This window comes from Marmota monax, unplaced genomic scaffold (assembly GCF_021218885.2).
Source record: "Marmota monax isolate L192 unplaced genomic scaffold, Marmota_monax_Labrador192_F-V1.1 WCK01_AAM20220418_F8-fsc00010, whole genome shotgun sequence".
NCBI classification, from domain to species: domain Eukaryota; kingdom Metazoa; phylum Chordata; class Mammalia; order Rodentia; family Sciuridae; genus Marmota; species Marmota monax.
This window is the reverse complement of record NW_026692321.1, coordinates 20,457,969-20,478,780: the sequence shown is the minus strand read 5'-3', so window position 1 is coordinate 20,478,780 and position 20,812 is coordinate 20,457,969. Positions and strand designations below refer to the sequence as shown.

The 20,812-nt window shown below is 48.2% G+C and overlaps 1 protein-coding gene across 5 annotated transcripts in view; it reads right to left on the bottom strand.

The window, feature by feature from the left end:
- The window catches only part of Plb1 (phospholipase B1), a 126,602-nt gene that overhangs the window by 71,917 nt on the left and 33,873 nt on the right, over nt 1-20,812 (bottom strand). For all 5 annotated transcript variants that reach the window (XR_006851207.2, XM_046441548.2, XM_046441545.2 and 2 more), the window contains 12 exons: nt 20,729-20,772; nt 19,029-19,119; nt 18,655-18,706; nt 16,976-17,062; nt 14,120-14,182; nt 13,382-13,461; nt 12,387-12,462; nt 11,129-11,227; nt 10,094-10,150; nt 4,984-5,055; nt 4,051-4,125; nt 2,009-2,072 (listed from right to left, as the gene is read on the bottom strand). Coding sequence is in view for 4 of the 5 variants with exons in the window: in XM_046441548.2 (XP_046297504.1) it covers nt 2,009-2,072; nt 4,051-4,125; nt 4,984-5,055; nt 10,094-10,150; nt 11,129-11,227; nt 12,387-12,462; nt 13,382-13,461; nt 14,120-14,182; nt 16,976-17,062; nt 18,655-18,706; nt 19,029-19,119; nt 20,729-20,772 (860 nt within the window). In the remaining variant the exon portion in view is untranslated. The remainder of the gene's footprint in view (nt 1-2,008; nt 2,073-4,050; nt 4,126-4,983; nt 5,056-10,093; nt 10,151-11,128; nt 11,228-12,386; nt 12,463-13,381; nt 13,462-14,119; nt 14,183-16,975; nt 17,063-18,654; nt 18,707-19,028; nt 19,120-20,728; nt 20,773-20,812) is intronic.

Here is a 20,812-nt window from a genome sequence, read left to right as displayed (position 1 = left end):
TTCAAACAGCCCCTATCACCAAGGGATCTCAGATCTTAAGGTCTTGAGATTTCTTGCTCTTTAATCTTCAAGCACCAATAAGTACAAGGATCTTCAGGGTCAGGGGGTAAAGAGGCTCATATTTTATCTGGTTTTTAGATGTTGAGATATGTCCTAATGGATTGGTTGTCATGACAGAAACATAACTCAGAAAGATTGCAAAATGTTATCAATCAAAATGCAATCAAAAGATTGAAAAATCATAGATTATCCTTTCAGAGTGATAAGATTAGAAAGGAATAGATTTTATTTCATTGTAAAAAGTATGGCTATTAAAACATTCAGATTGCCATTTTATCTCTATCCAGATATACATACACACACATATCTCTATCTCTGAGTAAGGGTTTTTGCCATAGGAGGTCCCATGTAGAAGGTTGGCCATTTATTTCTGCTATTAAAGTCCAATGGTAAACTAACCAATAGGAATGAATTGTCACTAAGTGTGGGGACAAAAAGTCTAGAGATAAATGCATGGTAAGATCTATGTCCCTTCTATGGTTTGGATGTGGTTTGTCCTGCAAAGATTCAAGTGTTGGCCTTGGTCCTCAGTGTAGTGGTATTACTTTAAGAGATGGGACCTAGTGCAAGGTAATTAGGTAACTGGGGGCATTGCTCTTGGAAGACATTAATGCTGGTCTCACAAAATGAATTAGTTCTCATAAAAGTGTGTTGTTATACAGTGCGATCACCTCATGCACTTGGCATGTCCACACATGACCAATTCCCTTCCCATTTCTCTACCACTTTGTGACCTAGTCAAGGTGATATCACCAGAGGCTGAACAGATAGGTCACCTGATGCTGGACATTTAGCTTCCCAAACTGTGAGTAGATAGACTTCTTTTCTTTATAAGTATAAGCTTCGGATACTTTGTTATAGCAACAAAAAAGAGACTAAATACAGTGAACTATGTGTTATAGCATGGAACAGAGTCAATATCAAGATTTTTAACTTACTTGACAGGCATTTGGCTTAATTTGACATATGTGGAGGGCAAGTGTAAGCCATGGCATTTACTTCCTCTATTCACAGCACAAGGAGTCAATCTGACCACTTTTCATCATGAAAAGACTTTTCATCCAGGGAAAGTCCTTGGAGGCACTGTGACATCTCCAAACTTAATTTTCTATCTTTTTGATAATCTTGAAGCCATGAGAGCAATAGATCAACTAGACTGTAAACTTCTAGAAGGTACACAGGAGGCATTAAACCATTCTTTAACTAATGAAGTGAACAAATAAATGAATACATCCAGTCACCCTCCAGGACCAAGCACAAGGACTCACAGCACGGATGCTCTTGGGCTAATGTTTTGAGTCATGAGAGCTACCAGGTGACATCACATAGGCCATATGCACAAAGCCTTCATTCCTAGGTTCCTTGTTTGGAAGAAAAGGGGCAGTCCTTGGTCAGCACCTCTTTGAGGAGGTTGCTGATGACTTCATAGAACATTCCATGAGTCTCACATTCAGAACCCAGCAACAGGCTCATATTTAAGAAATACTGAGAGGCATGAGAATGCACATCTGTAGGAGTGTGTGTACTGTGGGCACTGTGTAGCATTCAAGTGCAGCCCGCAGGTAACCTGGATGGGAACTATGGACTGGCTAGTTTTGCTTTCTCAGTTTAAATGTACTTTTCCTTTCATGGACAAAGAGTCACTTCACTTTCAAATCAGAGATGGTGACCTCAATTCACTCAACTACCCTTGGGCTCTTTCAGAATACGGCCTACCATAGGATCAGTGCTTAATAAATGCTTCCTGATAATGATGCTATCATATTTTAAAGACTAATCAAATACTCATGTGCCCTTGTAAATACACACACAGAGAGAACAATTTCTGTTGTCCTTGCACATCCCCTGGGGAGTAGTTCAGATAGTGTGGGGTTAGGCTGCCTGACTGTCCTGAGGTTGCTCTGACTCGGATGATTTCAGGCTTCCCATGAGTTTAAAATTCACTGACCTGAGGTGGGGACCGTGTTGGAGGGGTCCTTGTCAGGACATATGATTTCTGTTCCTTCTCTCACCTGAAATGAGACACACAGAGAAATAAGAAGAAATGGATCTTGCTAAATTGGAAACTGGGTCAGGAGTAGACCTCTATTTTGAAAACTATAATTTAAAATTAGAAAACAAAAACCTTGGTGACTTTTACTCTTCCTCCTTTCCCTTCGTCCCTCCTATCCCACTGTCCACAGCATCCTTTCCCAGTGCTCCAAATCCACCGCCTCCTCTCTGGTGCCTCCTCCTTGCCTGAGCTCAGCCTTGGTTATTTCTGGCTGGAACACTGCAGCTTTCCCCAGAGCCACCAACTTCTGGTTCATAGGCTTGCAGCCTCCCAAGTCCCTTCAGAGTGGCCTCTCTCAATAGAACACAGCTATGGCACTCCCCTGCCCAAATTCTTCATGAAGCCAGGGAGTTTTGTCTGTGCTCTTTATTCTTGTGTCCCCAGAACCTAGAACAGCGGCTGGCACAGTAGATGCTCAACAAGTATTTGTTGGTTGAAGAAGTAAATTACTACTCTGTATTAACTTCGGCATGAAGTCCATCCTCCCTCCCATGGTAAGTAATGTCCCAAGATAGGCTTTTATTCCCTGGATCAATCTATCATTCTATTTATTCAGTCAACAAATAGTTATGGAGTACTGACCCTGAGTCTCTGCACTCACTGAGCCTAGAAGTATACAGCCTGTGCTTCCTAAGTGTGTCCTGAAGGAGTTTATTACTCCCTCCTATCAGATGATAATAAGAGCAATGCTTATATAGGACTCATGCTATGCCACAAAAATATTATAAATGCTTTGTATTTATTAACATGTGATTTCATAATTCTGTGGTAGGATGATACTGTCACTACTTCCCAGGTTAAAGAAAAACACAAACAAACAAGGCATGGAGCGGTCAAGGACCTTGCTCACTGACACCCAGCTAGTAAGCAGAAGAGTCCAGAGCCAGTTATCTTACCCACTGGGCCACACTGCCTCCTGATGTGACTCAGCTGTGATGTTGGGACAAGTTGACCATCAAGTCCTTTACACAGGGTCTCAGGGTGGAGGCCCAGGCCGTGAACTTAACTTTCAGCACTTGGAATAAACTTTACCCTCTTTTGTCAAATAGGAAGGCAAGGGTTAGGCCCCAATTCAATTTGGCCCACCTTGGTCCCCAGTTCCCTCAAAACAAAGGCACCCACCTTTAAGTATTTCTTGGCTCCTCAGAGGAGTGCAGAGTGCCCTATCTAATCTCCACAGGAGGTATCAGAAAGACAAGCCTGAGATAAGCCATAAGCAAGATGTGAGAGTGTGACCTGTCCTCTGTGGGTGTAGACAACCCCTGAGGGCCTTTTGGTCTGCATACTGTCTGGTTCCAGGCTGCACCACTTTTCTCTACCCTTCCCTAGCTTTCTGGTCAGATCAAGGGTTCACATTTACATAGAAGTGCTTGTCAGAGGTTTGGGAAGTGTCTGAGGAGTCCTGTCTTGCATCCCATTAATTGGGAACAGGCAATAACAAGCAGCATGAATACCCCACCATGCCATAAGAGCAGGTGCCAGGGTAGTTCCAAGAGGATATTGTAGGAAGATCTGCTAGCCACACACTAGACCCATCACTCTCTCAGAGCCTACCCTGACTGAACTTCAGATGCATATGGCAGCCTCTGGCCCTCTGCAGCTCCCAGTGTGCCCAGAGGCAAATGGAATTCCAGGACACAAAGAACCTTTTGAGCAGCTTGAGAGACTGAGACAGGAGGGTGGGGAGTTCAAAGCCAGCCTCAGCAACAGCGAGGTGCTAAACAACTCAGTGAGACCCTGTCTCTAAATAAAATACAAAATAAGGCTGGGAATGTGGCTCAGTGATTGAGTGTCCCTGAGTTCAATCCCCAGTACAAAAATAAATAAATAAATAAATAAATAAAATAAAACCCATTTGGAAGGTTCCAAAAACTCATCAAGGTGTGCAGCCACTGGTCCATCCACTCATTTGTTAGTCTCAAAAGAACTTTCCTTACCTCAAGCTTCTCTTGGGGTTTTCGAAACCTGTTCGGGTGGTTGCTATTCTTGTAGGTGAAGAGATAGGGGCTCTCCTGCAGGGAAATGTAATATGTTGTAACCTTGACCCAGAAATCTGTATCCCTTAATAATCAGGGCTTATTATCCAGCAATACCTTTGGCCAATGGGGAGCATTCACATCATCTTTTAATAATGACAGAACCATTGTCTGGCCTCTCTTCCCTGCGATGCCCAATCATTCCCTGGAGGAGCTCACTAATGAAATGCCCAATTTGCAAGTCAGCATCTCTGTCTCTCTCTCTCTCTCTCTCTTGGATGACCCTGGATGTTGGTGCTACCAGGCTAAGTACATGCATCTTGATGAGAAGAGAAATTAATTCTAAGCTTCTTGGCAGCCAAAGCCAAGTTAGAAACAGGGTGAATTATGTATTTCTTACTGCCTAGGAACCCAAAATTTACCAATTCATCACCAAAGCTAAACATTTTAACTAGTATTAAGGTAGAAGACATCTCATTTATTTATTTGCAGTCATTTTCTTGTCCTCATAATTGGCAATGTGCATTACACACCTGCTACATATCAGATGCATGTTTTGGACACATCCACAATGACTCTCCTTCATCACCACTGAGATGCCATCATTCCTAACTCCTTCTCTACCCAGAGGGAGGAGGAGGGCTGGAAATGGCATCTGGGGCTCAGAGCCAGGGAAACAGAGTAGGTGAGGGGGACCATCCCTGGTGGCCAGGTGAGCAGTGCCTTTGCTCCTGTGCCTTCCACAGATGTGAAGGGCTTTGGTTCTTCTAGAACTCTTCTAGTGGCCCACATGCAAAGAACAGATCCAATACTCTCAGGGGGCTAAAGTCTCAGTCAGGGAAGACCCCACTTCTCAGCAAAGTCACTTGGTCCCTTACCCCCAGCCCCTCCTACCTGAGACGGACATTTCACTGGCTTCCTCTCTGTTGTGCTGAGTGGCTCATCTTTCTGCCCCACTGGCTCCATCTAGAAAATAAGGTGATCTTAAACAGAAGTTCTCGCGCAGGTAGCAGCCCTCTGAGGTACTGTTAAGAAACACTTATTAGCGCTTCCAAGTTTGACCACTGGACCAGAAGCATTGGTGCCAACTGGAACTCATGAGAAATGCAAATTTCCTGCCCCCATCCCAGATCTAGTGAGTCTGAAGCTCGGGGCTGGGGTGCAGCCCTCAGCATAGTAACAAGTCCCCTCTGGATTCCAAGGCCTGCTCAAGTTGGAGAGTCACTGTTTGAGAAGAATCAGCGAATTCTTGGCGTTATAGGGTCTTCCTGGTCCCTCCCTCTTGACAGTATGGGAGGAGGAACTGAACACAGAGAGGGTGAGGTGGAGCCCAGCCAGCCCCACCAGCTAGTCACAGCTAGACTATGACACTGCTGTCCTGGATCCAAACAAAATTCTCTCGGTGGGTCACACAGCTCCCTGGTCGCCTGGGGGCCTGTTATCAAGGGTATTTTTTTGTTCTCTCCTGCTGCCTGGCTTTTGGCCAGCTCAGTGATGAAATTTCCCTTAGAGAGAAGCGCAGGTATGGGAAGGAAGGGAAAATCCGTGGCTTCTGTGTAAAGTACATGTCCTTGCCCAGGTCCCCGCCCCATGCCCATCACCTACATGGGTGCCAACAATGTGCTGCCATTCTCAATAGGGAATGAGGACCCTCTAGTCACAGTTTTCACAGCTGCGAGGGGGCAAATTATGGGGCAAGCAAGCCCATATCTCTAACCAAGATGCAGAAACACAGAGACATGGAACACAGATTAGTCCCTCACAGCCAACCAAGATATCTAGCAATATAGGAATGAGTGGTGTGGTATCAGCTCTGATGTTGGTAGCTCCTTAAATGAAAACCATGAAGCTACTAACAACACAGACAAAAGTTATGTGGTATAAGCCAATCTGAGCACAGTGGCACATGCCTGTAATCCCAGCAACTCCAGAAGCTAAGGCAGAAGGATCTCAAGTTCAAGGCCAGTTTCAGCAATTTAGGGAACCCAACTCAAAATAAAATTTAAAAAGGGCTGGGGGTGTAGCTCATGTAGAGCACTTACCTAGCATGCCTGAGGGCCTGGGTTCAATACCTAGCACCTTCCCCTCCCCCTCAAAAGAGTATGGTATAGCAGAAAGGGAACCAGAAGATTAAAAAATTTAGGTAAAAGTAATTAAGAAAGAGCCAGGTATTGTGGCATATGCCTGTAATCCCAGCGGCTGGGGAGGCTGATGCAGGAGGATCAAGAGGATCAAAGCCAGCCTCAGCAAAAGCGAGGCGCCAAGCAATTCAGTGAGACCCTGTCTCTCAATGAAATACCAAATAGGGTTGGGAATGTGGCTCAGTGGTTGAGTGCCTCTGAGTTCAATCCCTGATACACCCCCAACAACAACAAGAAAAGTACTAAGAAATAAATAAAGGCAGTTGAAGAGTTAGATGAAGGAGGAAGGTTTTCCAAAAGATTTTTTTGCTGTTTTAAATCATTCAGTATACATAGATAAATGCTTTAAAAGAAAACACAATGGCTTTGAGGAATCACAGATCTTCTTCTATATGTGCTGTTTTCTACAGTTTGGGAGCCTCATGTTTTGAAGTCACCCTGCTGCCCAAGGTGCAGAGCTCTGGTAACACCTTTGTCCCTCATGTATCCTTCTAAGGACTCTGGCAGGGGATGCAGGAGGCTACTGGCTGGGCTACCCTCCTTGGCTCAGTCACCGGTCTGCATCTGCCATAGGATTTCAGATCCTTTACAAAATTCCTTTCCAGCCTCTGTGCTCGGTGAACATGAACCAGGAAGGAACTTTACCCCTCCTGGGACTGGCTTAACCAAATGGAAGGAGAGTCAGATAAGAGGGCATAATTAATGTCAGAAAAGGAGTGGCAGCTCCTTAGCTCTGGGGCTAGGGAGGAACTGGGCTCCCCAGCTTCTTTCAGTTTTATTCTGATGGTGGCAGTTCCTAGAAGGGGAAGGGCTCACCCAGGACATTCAGGGCCACTTGCAAAGGGCATGTTCAGTGGGCCTGGTTTGAAGGCCACATGTTAATATGTTTTGCTTTTGTTCTTTCCCCCATCTTTTAAGAATTCAAGCAATAAAATAATCTGGAAAGTAAACTTGAGCAAGTGACATCTGAAGGATTCTGGTAGAATAGGTACCAGAGACATGGAACACAGATTAGTCCCTCACAGCCAGTAGAGCTGAGCCTACTTTTTAAGGATATGAAAGAAGGAAAATTTATAGGGTTTCCCAATAAATCAATTTCTATGAAGAACCTTGTCCTAAATGTCTCTGTATTAGTCACACATATCCTTCTTGCTCCCTACCCTGCCCATGGCTCTAGCACCTTGCTCAGGACTTGATCGAAGGTGGGAGTCAGTGATTGCTGGAAGGATCTGGGACTAGTTCTCTAAGGGTGGGTCCCTTTCAATGCCACCATTGTGTAAGAATTCTGAGAAATTATTGAGGCAGTGGCAGCAGAAAGGGCTAGGGCATGAGTTATGTCCCAAACACAAAGTCCTCCTCATCTGGTACCAGGAGCTTAAGCTTTGCCTGGGGGTAGGGTGGGGGCCTGTGCAGCTGGGACACTTCCAGGCATGTTTTGGATGTGTGCAACTTTTTCTTCTCTGGCCCTCGGAGCTCACACTTGTGGGGCCTTTGCCAGGGCCGAGTGTCTGTGAACGTGGGCATAGAATGTGCACACCTGGCTCTTACCTTGGTGGTTCCTGTGAGGCCCAACACAGAATTTAGGAGGTATAGCAGAGATTCCTGCCTTCCCTGTGCTCCAGGGAAAGACAGTCAGTGAACCAAAGGGCATGGGGGCGCCCAAAGGCTTCTGTGCTTTCACAAGCCCCCTGAGGTTGGCAGAGGGTCAATATATTCTTTTGGAAGGTAGAGAAAAGGGAGACCCATGTGACTTGCCTCAGGAAACCACCAAGAGTGAGCCTGGATCCAGAGCTCAGGTTTTCTGGCTCCTAGCCCAGGACCCTTCACCCTAACATGTCATGTTCTCAGGGATGGGTTCCGGCCTGTAGGAGCTGTCCGTGAGTTCCAGCACAGCTGTGGGGTGGCCTGGCATTTTGCCAGTGAAGAAACTAGGTAAGGGACTCATAGGGAACTCCTCCCTTCCTTCCTGGCTGCAGGAGCCTCAAGGGACTTGCTGGGCTCTGTGGACTTGTGGTGGGTTGGCCAGGTCTGGAGAGAGTAGGGTAGCTGCCTGGCCAGGAAAGCTCTACCTCCTCTTAGAGCACTTGGGAACTGTGCCCCAGTCCTTTGGCCTTGAGAGTGAGGACTTCTATCCCCCTTGGTGTCCCTGCTTCCCTCTAGTGGGTTGGGAGAAACAGCATGCATATTGTGTGCACAGGGACATCCCTGGGCAGCCCAATAAAGGCGATAATCATCACTGCTGCCATCAACACCAAGGACCATAAATAACATGATGAAAGGAGAAAGAGAAAGGAACCCAGCCTTTCCCCAGTCTCCCTCCAGTGCCTCCCCTGTCTTGCACTCAAGGGCTCCCTTTGTTCTCGGGGCCTGATAACTATCCCCACATTTCCTCTCTGGTCGGACCAGCCTCCTTCTTACCCCTTGCTACTACATCTGGTCCATTCTTTCCTCCATGCCCCTTGCTCACAAAGATCCTCTCACTGAGAATGTCCTCCCTGACCTTCCCCAACACCCTCAGCCTCTTCTAATCCCATTCACTGCCTCTCCTGACCTCCCAGTCCATATTGCCTCTGGGTACACAGCTTGGATATCCCTGCTGGCCCCCTGACCTTCCCAGCCACACACTTAAGCTCCATGAGGATGGAGCCCACATTGGTATCTCTTGAATACTCCTTGGCTCCCATCAGGCGTGTTGAAGGCACCCGCTTGCTGGTCGGGAGAAAGGTGACGTGGGAGAAGGATGGAGAATCTGGCTGAGATGGAACAATCAGCCTTCACCCCAGAGAGAGTGGGTGGGAGGGCAGCTCCCACTGGAGGGGCCAGGTTCTTCTCTGCCCCCCATGGAAGATCACCAATGGAGTGGTTTCCTGCGGGAATTTCCTACGCAAAGATCAGAGCCATAGAATAGTTTTCCTGTTCAAAGAAATCAAGTGCTTTCTCCAAAGGACAGTGTGGCTCCATCCTCAGGGGCTGCCAGGAGGCTCCCTTTCCCTCTCTGCTCTGTGCCAAACACGTGCCAAAGTGTAGCTGCTCGTGTACTCCAGAGAGCACACCCAGTGGAGGAGATGGAAGAAATGTTTCTAATCCAGAGAAGAAGAAAAACAAATTTCTGTCGCTAGAATTCTAAAAATAGGGCAGCTCTGATGGTAGGGGCAGGGCAGGGGATAAATGACAAAAAGAGGCCTCTGCCTAGTGCCCTGGAAAGGCTCCAAGCCTTGTATGGCATTCTATCCACCCACTAACCCCAAGACCCTGGGTGGCTTCAGGATGTGGGGATGAGCGCTATCGGTACAGTACAAAGAGCAGCAGAGTCATTGAGAGCCGGAAGCAAGCCACACACTGGACATGCAGGTGGAGGCGCTGTCAGGGTTTTGCAGAAAGGAGCTGAGACCCTGAGTTCACACAGCTGGGAGAGGGGATTCGGGTTTCAGATGGGACCTAGTTCTTCACCACTCTGAAGTCCATGCTCATTCCAGGTGCCCCCTGGGCCTTTAGATCTACCCAAGGATATCTAAGTGTGAGGACACTGGATAGATACGGCCAAGGGTTCCTGTGCCCAGAACCCCACTAAAGCAGAGGTTTACCACACCGACTCTGGGGAAATGGACCTTCCTCTGGGGACAGCGGGATAGTGGGCCCCCCACTATCCCCCCACTGCCTGTCACTGGCAGGTGGCAGCCCAGCTCTGGGACCTGGGTCAAACTCTTCAGAGGAGACCTGGGCCTGTACCAGGTGCGACGAGCTCCCCTGACATCCTGCACCTCCTCCTCGGGGCAGTGTGAGGGGGCTCTGTGGCGATGGAAGCCCTGCCCCTCTTGTGGGCCACTCCCAGGCTAGCATGAGCCCCAGCCCCGTCCACTCACCATGCTGTTCCAGAGGTTCAAGGCGAGGGTGGTGGGATCCTGGTGCAGGGGCCTCTCCTGGAAGAGAAGCAGATAAAATAGGAGCCTGTGTGCCCCCAGGGTGTAATGGCCTCTGCACATGCTGACACTCCCTAGCACTGAGCTGGGTGGCCTGGCCCAACTCTGTCCCTTAGGCCCTCCCCTCAGCGATATGGTGGCATTATAGGAACAGAGGGAGCAAGTGGCAGGGAAGCAGTCTGGTGTGGTGGAAGTAGGATGGTGAAGTGAGAAGGGAGGCTAACCCTCCTCTTCTGCCTCCTTAACCATTGCTTTAAATGTCGGTAAGCCCTGGGGTTGACACAATGGTCCTCACAAGCGTGAGCTGGGGGCCTGGAGCAGGAGCTATCTCCAGATGCCCTCAGAAACCTTGGTTAAGTGTGGACCCACCCCAGGACTGCGTGATCTCAGTGGCCTCTTACCCCATGACCTGGGGGAGAGGAAAACACAAACTCTCCTCCCTTCAGGGATGGAGGTGGAGGAGTGTGCAGAGGGAGGAGAAGAGTTGGTACCCGTGGAAATGCCAACTTGATAATCACCACAGCTAAGGGGTACTGAGCACTTCCCCAGCCCCAGACACTGTTCTGAGTTCTCCCTGTCATGTGACCTTGACAATCACCCTAGAGGGAGGGAATCGGACCAACAGTCCTGGTTTTATAGATGCAGAGTCAAGGTACAGAGAGGTCAAAACACGTGCCTGAGTGGTTGGCCCATTCTGGAGACCCAATTAAAAGCTGGGCCATCTGGCCTGTGTCCCTGCTCTTTTCCTTTGGGCTACCCAGCCTCATGCAGCTATGCAACCCCCTGGGAAAATTGTTTAAGAAAGCATAAGAGAATTTTGCATCACGGCCCCTTGAGACTATGTATCCTGGGTTTTGAAAAGCTGGACTGGGCTAGGGCTTCTGCCAGGGGAAGGGTGGGAGAGGGAGGTGGGAGCAGATGCATGGCCTTGGCCTTCCCCGCCCCCCATGCTCCTGCTGCCTCCCGCCCCTCACTCACCAGAGGTGGCGACATCTCATAGAAGAAGGGCTGGAAAACCACTGCAAAGGACTCCTGCCCACTGAACCTGCTGGAGGCCAGGAGGCTTTCCCAGGCTTCCTGAAGAAGAGAGCAGAGGGGTGCGCATGCAGGAGCGCCAGCAGGCCAGAGCTGGCCCAGCCCCGGCAGGGGCTTCTCAGCAGCCCCTCGCTGGGTCTGCCATCACGCATGGTGCACAAACAAGCTACGGGGAGGGTCCCTCTTGCCTCCTGGTTTGGAGACCTTGATGGGCTAAGCCCAGTTTTCACTTGCCTCTGAAACCCCAGCATCAGGTAAGACCAGAGGTACCTGAAGATAGTCTCTGGAAGTTCAAGAATATAAGGGCCGGGCGCCGTGGCGCCCACCTGTAATCCCAGCCACGGGGGAGGCTAAGGCAGGAGGATCATGAGTTCAAAGCCATCCTCAGCAAAAGTGAGGCTCTAATAAGCAATTCAGTGAGACCCCCGTCTCTAAATAAAATGCAAAATAGGGCTGGGGATGTGGCTCAGTGGTCAAATGCCCCTAAGTTCAATCCCTGGTACCAAAAAATAAAAATAAAAATAATAAAGAATATAAGGCAGCCCAGCATGCCACAGGGCCCCAGACTCTGTTCAAGGTCTGATCTCTGCAGAGGAATGGGCCATGAGCCACTGCAAAATGCTGTCATTTCCAGAGTGAAAGAAGTATCGCACAACTTCATTTACAACTTTTCTCTTAAACACAAATCCTCACATTAACATGTTAGTAGGAGCCATGCGTTGAGGTGTTTGCTCATGAGGACGATGACTTTCATTGAGCCCTCTAGACTCTGCTGGGGCCTCTCTGTCAACTGGCATGCATGTCTCTGGAAGCCCTGGGTTGTCTTTGGGCTGTGGTCTGGAGCATAGGTACCACCTGGGCAAAACCAGATCACCAGCCACAGATGTGGTGGTAAATATGGAAATGATGACAAGAAGCAAAGTTCTTCACTCTCTTGTCTAGATATAGAGCCAAGGCACCAAGAGGTCATGGTCCCCTACTCCCAATCCCCCTGTATTGCAATGCCCCTGAGTTATATATGGGACGATGGGCTCATCACAGGGAACCAAAGCTACTATCACTTTAGTTCCTGATTGTTGGTTCTGAATTTGGCTGAATAAGTTCCATTGGAGCAAAAGTAACCCCTTGCTCCCAGCATCCCTGTTCCCCTCATGACCACTCCAACCTGTGAGCCAGCAACTCAGGGTCCCCCTGGGCTCACCTGATAGGACCACTGCATTATAACCTTGGCCAGCTTTGAAGTGTCCCCTGAGCAATTGCAGGGCTCTGGTCCAGGTCTGTTGCAGGTCAGAATGAGTCAGAAACGAGAGAACTGAGTGTGTGTGTGTGTTTGCACACACGCACACACACACACACGCACACACACACGCAGGGACAGGAGTCAGGAGGTGCCGGGCTGCCTCCTGCAGTTGCTTAGGGAGCAAGCTGGAGTCTACAGGTTGCAGAAGGGAGGAGGCAAATACTAGGGAGGAGAAAGGCACATGGAGAGGCACTGGAGTGTTTGTCCCCAGGAGGTGGGCATGGGCTGCGGAGGTATTCTCCAGCTCCTCCATCTTCTGAGCTTCCTCTTCCTCTCCTTTGCTCTTCATCCCAGAAATCCACAACCCGCCCTTCTTCATCTACCTCACTCTCCTTCTTCCCCTTCCGAACCCCTTTCCCTCAGCACTGGCTCTCTCTCCTCTCTCCAGCTGTTCTTCCCTGACTTCTTCCACATGAACTTCTTTTCTAGGTTCAAAGCCAGGATTTTAGGATGTGGGTCCAAGAAGTTTAAATTCTATAAAAGTTTTTGAAATACATAGGAATCAAGTTCTGAGAAGTTAAAATACACTCAGGCTACATTTATTTTCTATCCAATTTCTAGAAGTAACACCTCTTGGTTTAGAGATGTTTTGCTAAACCCGCTTTTTAAACTCTCAAATCATTCCGGTGGTTGCAGGAGGTGGGGGCGGGGGGGGGGTCTGGCACGACATCAACCAGACCAAATTTAACTCAGTCCCCAAAGCATTCCTTGGCAGCAGGCCCACCCCACTCCAGCTCTGCCACTCGCTAGCGTGTGAGCTCACACATGCTGCAGATCCCCTCCCGGTCTCCGTGCTCTGGGTCTGCTCATGGGATCAATTAAATGGAGGGTTCCCGCAGTGCCCAGTATGTGGCACCACACAGCAGATGTCCGTCCCATTCTGCTATCCCTTTTACCTGAGATGAGTCCCCTGAAGCCCCCGTGATGTGGCTGCAATCTCAGAGACATCCACCAGGTTCACAAATGCTTTGGGGACCTAGGAGGACATGAGGAATAGGAAGGTGAGCATTTACCAAGTCACATGGCTGCCCAGGGGCTCTCTGGAACTCCTGGTTTGGGGGGCCACCTATTGGTTAAACAGACTAGCCCTTTGGCAGATGTTTGATTGGGGTTGATCCTAAGCTGTGGCCCCTGCAGCTGGTGGGCAGGGAACCTCCCAGCATGGTGTCAGTGGGGTCACAGACCCCCAGGGAGCACACGGGCAGGCCAGAGTCACCGTACTGTGCTGGCCCCTTAGAACCTGCAGCTTTGCCTGGTGGCTCTAGGCAGAGAAGCCCTGCAATTCCTCAAGACCCTGGTGGTCACTGCCCCAGACCAGGCCAGAGAGCAGCCTCAGAAAAGAGCTGGGCCACTGGGTCCCTGGGAGGAACCGAGCCTCCCTCAGAAACACCTTTTTCAAGAGCAAAGTACTATTTCCTGAGCACTTGTCATGTTAGAGGATGACTGGACAGAGTCCTCTGGAGATCTGCTTTTCCTGAGGGTCTTGCTGTCCTTCACAGGAGCCCATCTTCCTAACCTGGAAGAGGCCATTTGAGAGTAAAGCACAAACTGCCCACCAGCCCTCAGAAGCATGGCAGGAGGTGCCTGGAGGAAGCTTGCCCAAGGTCCCACAGTGCTAAGAGCCGCAGCCTCACCTCCTGGTGCAGGTAGTCCAACATCCCAGCCAGCTTGTCCATGCCGCTCGTCAGCTGCCTTTCCTATGGGAGGAGACTGGACTGAGCAAGGGAGGCAGCAGCAGGGACGAGGCTGAGCATGACAGGTCTCAGGCCAGCCCATCAGGAGAGGCCATTAGAGGCCCTGGCTCCCCACCAGTTAGAGTTTCTGGACTTCCTCGTTTTGCTTTTTGGTTTGGTCCATTCTTTGGCTTTCCCCAAACCATCATTCACCAGGGACAAAAACAAACTCCCCCAGGTGAGAAGTCCTATGCCAGGAAAGGGCAAACCCAAGGTTAGACCAAGATCGGAAACCCCTGTTGCAATTTTGATGTTCACATTGAGGGGTGGGAGTCCGGTGGGAGACCCTCCCAGGGGCTGATGGAATGGCAGGAGGGCTCCATCACCTGAGTCTAAACACATCTGCTACCTACCCAACTCACACCCCGCTCCTTCCTTGCAGGTAATGAAAATAAACAAATGAAATCACCTCAAAAACCAACCCTGGATTACCTGTCCAATCTGAAAAATAAATAAATAAAATTTACAAGAAGGCAAACTCTTTAGCTGCCAGCACACCTGTCTGTCCCCTGAGGCGACTTAGACAGAAAGATAAGGAAGGCTGAGAGCAGTTCTGTTTCCTGGGGGACTCAGGCAAGGACTCGAGAGACAGCTGCCAATCACTAGGCAGGGTTGTGGGGAGGGTGGCCCACTGCCTGCAGCATGCTAGGTAGTGCAAAGTTCCCGTGTCTCCCATCTGTTTCTGTGCTTTGGGGCAAGGCTGTCCCTGGGCAGCTAGGTCAGCTCCGTCTATCCAATGGCCAGTGACAAAGCCTTCAATCTTCTTAGTCTTCTTCTGAGTTTCTTCCTGAGCATGACATTAGGCATCACACTTTCCCTCCTGAGGAGCCCTGGGAACTCAGCCTAAAAGTGTCCTTGCTGCCCATCTGTACCACATTCAGGACATTCACCTTCCTTAGGGGGCTGGGGAAGCCCTGCTTGGCTGTCCCCCAAATGAGAACCCAGCTTTAGTAGCTCCTGAATCAAGGTGCTGGTTCACAGCTGTAGATGGGACCCAGGCTCACCCAATCATTCCTGGCTCTGAATGATTCCTACTTGGGCACACAACTGTCCCTGTTTCTTAGTGGAAGACATTTATACTCTTATAAAATGTCCCTCTTCTCTAAGGTCACATATCATATAAACTCCTTGAGCTCCAAGTTTGTAAATTGTTATTTCTCCCAAGATATCTTTTCTCTCCAGATTCAGAAGATAGCCTATAATCAGAGACCAGACTTAACATTTTCTAATAAATTATTTCCTTGGGATTTTTTCCAAAGAAGATGATTATTGAGCCAAAGATAAGAATGTTTTAGGTCTCTTGAATCACACTGCCAGTGTATCCTCCAAGACGCTGCCACCTGTTCCTAATGGCATTTGCAATGAATATGTGTGTGTGTTTTCTCTCCATGTCATAGGATTTTTTTCTCTTATGATTTTTTAATCTCACTCATTAATAAAACTAGACTTGAACTAGGGAGCAGCATCAAGCATCAAGACCCTGAAATCATCCTGTGCACTGCTGTGAGCCAGGCTACTAGCTCCCTCTGAAGACAAGACATTGCAATGCCTAGTGGATGGTCCCCAATGGCACTGTCTTTGGGCTTTGGTCTTAAGAAGCCCCTAAAGAAAAAGTGGGGGCACAATGCCTTATCTGATCCTCATTGAAGGGACCCAAAATTCTTAGGGGAAGAGAAATCCGGGTCCTAAGGCCGGACAAAACTTTAACATTTCTTGTCAGCCCAGCGCAGTGGTACATATCTATAATCCCAGTGGCTCAGGAGGCTGACACAGGAGGATCGTGAGTTCAAAGCCAGCCTCAGCAACTTAGCGAGGCCCTAAGCAACTTAGCAAGACCTTGTCTCTAAATAAAACATAAAAAAAGGACTGGGGTGTGGCTCAGTGGTTAAGTGACTCTGGGTTCAATATCCAGTACCAATAAATAAATAAATAAATAAAAAGTTTCTTCTTAATGGCAAAACTCTTGTTCTCATAGGAACTTTCAAGAAATGCTTGACATGAGACAGGTAAAGGCACAGTGACTCTGTGAAAACAGGTGGGATCTGGAAACTGCCTGGTCAATGTCTGCCTCCAGAGGCACCTCCAGGGGCCCCACGGGACTCTGCAGAACACACTTTGACGGTTACTGATGGCAAGATCATACCTGAGGTGTGCTTGTAGGAATATAGGTACAGTCTGCAATCAACCTTAAGTGAACGTCAGCTCTCCCACCACCACCAGTGCTCATAGCCAAGGGTGACAACAGAATCCCCGTCCTGCTTCATTTCCTAAAGTCAGTACTTACACGAAATGAGAATTGAAAGGCAAAATGATTTTAAACCAATCAGGAAGTTGATTTTCCTTAGCTATAGAATGACCGTCGACTCAACTTATCTATGTCTTCATTTCCTTTTCCCCATATGAGGGATGGTAGGGCAAAAACCCCTATCCCCTGTGATATTAGGAATGCACATTATGAATGTATTTCAACCACCAAACTGTGTACCCAAGAACGGTTAGATGGTCAACTTTGTGTTACCTGTATGTTACCACAATAATAAAAGAAAAAAATTGGATAAAAACGCAAACACAAAACACCTGTCCCTACATGTTTCCTTAAGCATCTATCCATCTGCTCAGCCTCTCGGCCATCCACCTGCCCTAATTCTGAATAGGTGGCCTCAGCCCCTATTTCCAGGTAGGAATCAGGCAGGTTTGTCTAATTCCCCACTCTCACCCAGCACTCTCAATCCCTCAGCCTCCCAGCCTGCCATTTACCTGTTGAGCAAAGGGACACAGGTAACACTGGCTTGTATTACTGAAGAACACATTGATGAGTTTCCAGTCATGTTGAAAGTCAAGTTGCTAAAGAGCAATTGCATAAAAAAGAAAGAGTGGTAAGACCTTAAGCCCAAAGAAATTTCTTTTCATGTCTTTCAATTTCAGGCACCCACCCCCTTAAAATCATATTTATGGATTTTTTTTTTGTCAAAAGAAACATACAGTGGGAGTCTCAAGTGGTATAACTGTTCTAGAAGGCAATTTGGCAAAACATCAAAAACTTTTTTAAAAAAGTGCATGGCTTTTGATCCAATAGTTTTATTTCACAAAATGTATTTTAAAGAAACAAGGACATAAAAAAGATTTAGCTACAATGATGCCTTGTTCATAGGAATGAAAAACCGGAAATAAATGTCTAAAATAGGGGATCACTGTGTAAATTATGGACTCATAAAATGAAACACGATGTAGCAATTAAAACAATGCAGGAAAATATAATTATTGTCATGGGAAAATATATATTGAGAAACATAGGTTAAAAAATCTACATCTAGTAATATCCTGGTTTTATAAAATATATAAAGATATACAGATATCTTTAGAAAAAAATGTAGAAGAGAATATACACCAGGTTATTAACAGTAATTATCTTTGGATATTAAGTTTAAGGATGGTTTAATTTTCCTTGTTTATATTTTTTTGTGATTTTTCTTTAATGACTATGTGTTACTTGTATAAGAAAAAATAAACTTTTGTTTTTTCCGAGACAACACGGTGTAGTTGAGGTACATCAGACTGTGAATTATATATTTTAGAGCTTAGCTCTAACTATCTGTGTGAACCTGAACTGGTCACATGACTTCTTGAAAGTTCAGTTTCCTCATCTGTGAAATTATACCGCTGAATTCAGAACCTCCCAGATATTTTGCAGAAAATTCTATATGATTATTATTACTGAAATTCTGGAATTCAACCATTAGCGGAATTCTTTGTGGCATAGCTCCTGCATTGGGTGCTGTCCCTATGTGTCTTGGAGTGACCTCCATTTTAATTCCTAAACTCTAACATATATAAAGCGCTGAGGAATTCAGGCTTGGTGCTTAGTTAGAACCAGCTTGGTACAAGGCTTGCCTTGATTTGATACTTGCCCATACAGGCAGCACAAAAAAAAAGATCAAGTTTTTGAGCAATCAATGGTAATGACAGTGACAGCTACCAACTTTTACTGAGCATTGACTCGGTGCCGGGGACATCTACTACCTCATTTAATCCTCTGTAAATCCCATGCAGCAGGCTCTTTTATTACTCCCTCCTCATAAGCAGGGAAACTGAGGCTTAGGGGGCTTGAGTGCCTTACCCAGGACCCTCAGGTGGAAAGTTCAGGATCTGAACTCAAGCCAGGCTCACTCTGGAACCCAACCGCCTCCCTATTTGAGAAATCATCTGCCAACTTTTGGCAGCACTACACAGAAAACCACTCTGCACACGAGAGGTGGCCTTGTTTCTAGTGACCTTCAGAGAGTCAGTGTGGAAAGCGTGCCTTTGAAGAGCCCAGGCCACACTGGCTGCTGTGCTCATGGCAAGATGGAGCCAGGGCTTCCTTACTCCTGTGATCAGTCTCATTGCCTGTGGCAGACAGAGGCAGCTCAACCACATCAGAGTTAGAGGGACCTTACCGGGTTCTCTTTCAACCGTCTCACCAGTTCCTTAGCCTGAGTCCACAGGTCTCTGTGCAGAGGGAGGGAAGTAGAAAAAAAAATCAGTAAAATATTGTTTGGAGGGTCTGGAAGTCTGATCCTAACTCAGGAGCCAATCTCTGAGCCTGAGGTCATGCTGGACTCCTGGCTTCTGAAGAGCAGACATTGACCTGCGTTTTAAAATTAGGCCCACCTGGCAGACTGAACTCAGCACTGGGAGGGTGTTGACTTAGACTTAATATGACCTCTATTTTTTAAGCCTCTTTGACTTTGCCTGTCTCCCAAATTCTACCAACTGCGTACCCCAGACGAGCAGGAATACACCACCCTGGAGAGATAGAAAGGGAACTTACTCAGCATCATTGTTGGGGACAATGCTCTTTCTAGGAGGGCACACAGGCGTCACAACAGAAGGATTGAAATGTCGGAAGATGTCTGCAAGGACTAAAGAGACAGCCGGTTTGTGTCCTGGCTGGGACAGCTGGAGGCCACTTCTAAAGACTATGGAGTCTTGGGGTGAGGTGCCAGAGTCACTGCCCCTATTACAGGGCACAGCCTTCACAGCCAGCCCTGGGCTGTGGGGCCCCCCTGTAGCAGGCCCTGGAGGTAAATGGAGCTAGGAACGACCATCTGTCTAGCACGAGCCAGGCCGGTGCTAAGCATCTGTCATTCAATCCTCAGGAACAAACTCATGGCAACACGACTTCCAACTTAGCAAGGGGGAAACTGAGACAGAGAAACCAAGCAAGCCACCCAAGGTCTTCCAGCTACTGGAGGCTGCTGGGATTTGAACCAGAGCCCTGGGATGCCAAAGCTTTTAGCTGTCTGGGCTGTCTGCCAGCCCCCCTCCCTCCTCCTGAGTGACAGCAGGGCGGGAAAGCTCTGGGGAACTCACAGAAAACACATCCCAGAACTGACAGCCAGGAGACTGCTAAAAATAGGGCTGTCAGGAGCGGTTGTGTCTTGCTCCCGAGAGAGGAGAGGGCAGAGCGGGAAGGGTGTCATGGAGGAGATGTCGGCACCCACTTTCCTGTCTCCCTTTCTTTTTGCCCCCATCCAGGAGTGCCTCAGGGCTTCATAGGAGCAGGAAACAGAAGGCAGCATGCAAGAGGCTCTCTGTAAGGGAAGCCGACTCTGTAGGTAGCAGGGAGCTGGGCTGGAAGTCAGGAGGCCAGGCACTCGGCTTTGTGACTGGACAGAGACCTAATGCCATGTGATTCCATTTTCCTCTCCTTAACCCAAACCAGTTTGCAAAAAGCGCCCATGCCCACACGTGGTGGGGAATCAGAAAGCTCTGAGCCCAGTTCAAGAAAACAGGGACCGTGTGAGGGTGTGTATGGGGAACACTTTGTCCTTTATACGAGGATGGTCTATAAGGATCAATGACAAAACATGAGTTGGTGCTGATAAGCCTTTGAAAGAGAACTGCTCCCCAAATTAAAGGTATCTGTGTCATATCTCTTCTTGGTGAGCAAATTGGACCTCAGAACTTTTCAGATAAATTTTCTAGTCGTTTTGTCTCCTCTGTTGTGTTTCTGGTCTGTCCTCACCGGCTTTTCTCAGGGCTCCCTGGTGGCAGTGGGGTCAGAACAAAGGGCACACCTAGGGGACTGAACCACATGGGCTCCCAGGGACTCTGCCCCACTTCCTAAGCACATCATTTGGGAAAGCCCACTTAAAAATCCAGTTTTCCCACCTGCAAAATGGCCATGTGGGCAAGGGCATGGCTAGACCAGATGAGAGCCGGGAGGCTAGCCCTAGGGGAGCAGGAACCTCAGGATTCTGGTCCAGTCACCCCTCTCCCATGACCTTCAATCTTAAGCCACTGTCTCCTGGCTTCTGTCTGAGCAGAGACCCTTGGACACACTTCTTACCCCTCCATTCAGGGAGTGCCACTTTCCGTACCCAGGCTCCCTTACCTGCCCTCTCAGAATGCTTCTCATCCCCGGGCCCTGGTGAGAAGGTGGCCAACAGAGTACATTCTGTTTTTTAACAAAATTGCCTCTGAGTCACGAGGGACGGGGACCATCTTGCCATGAAGACCAGAACTCACCTGTCATCACTTGCATGCACGTCTTGTCTGGCCTTTCCTCTGTCCTGCAAGCAGAAGCCAGTGTGCAGGGGTCAGAAGGCATTG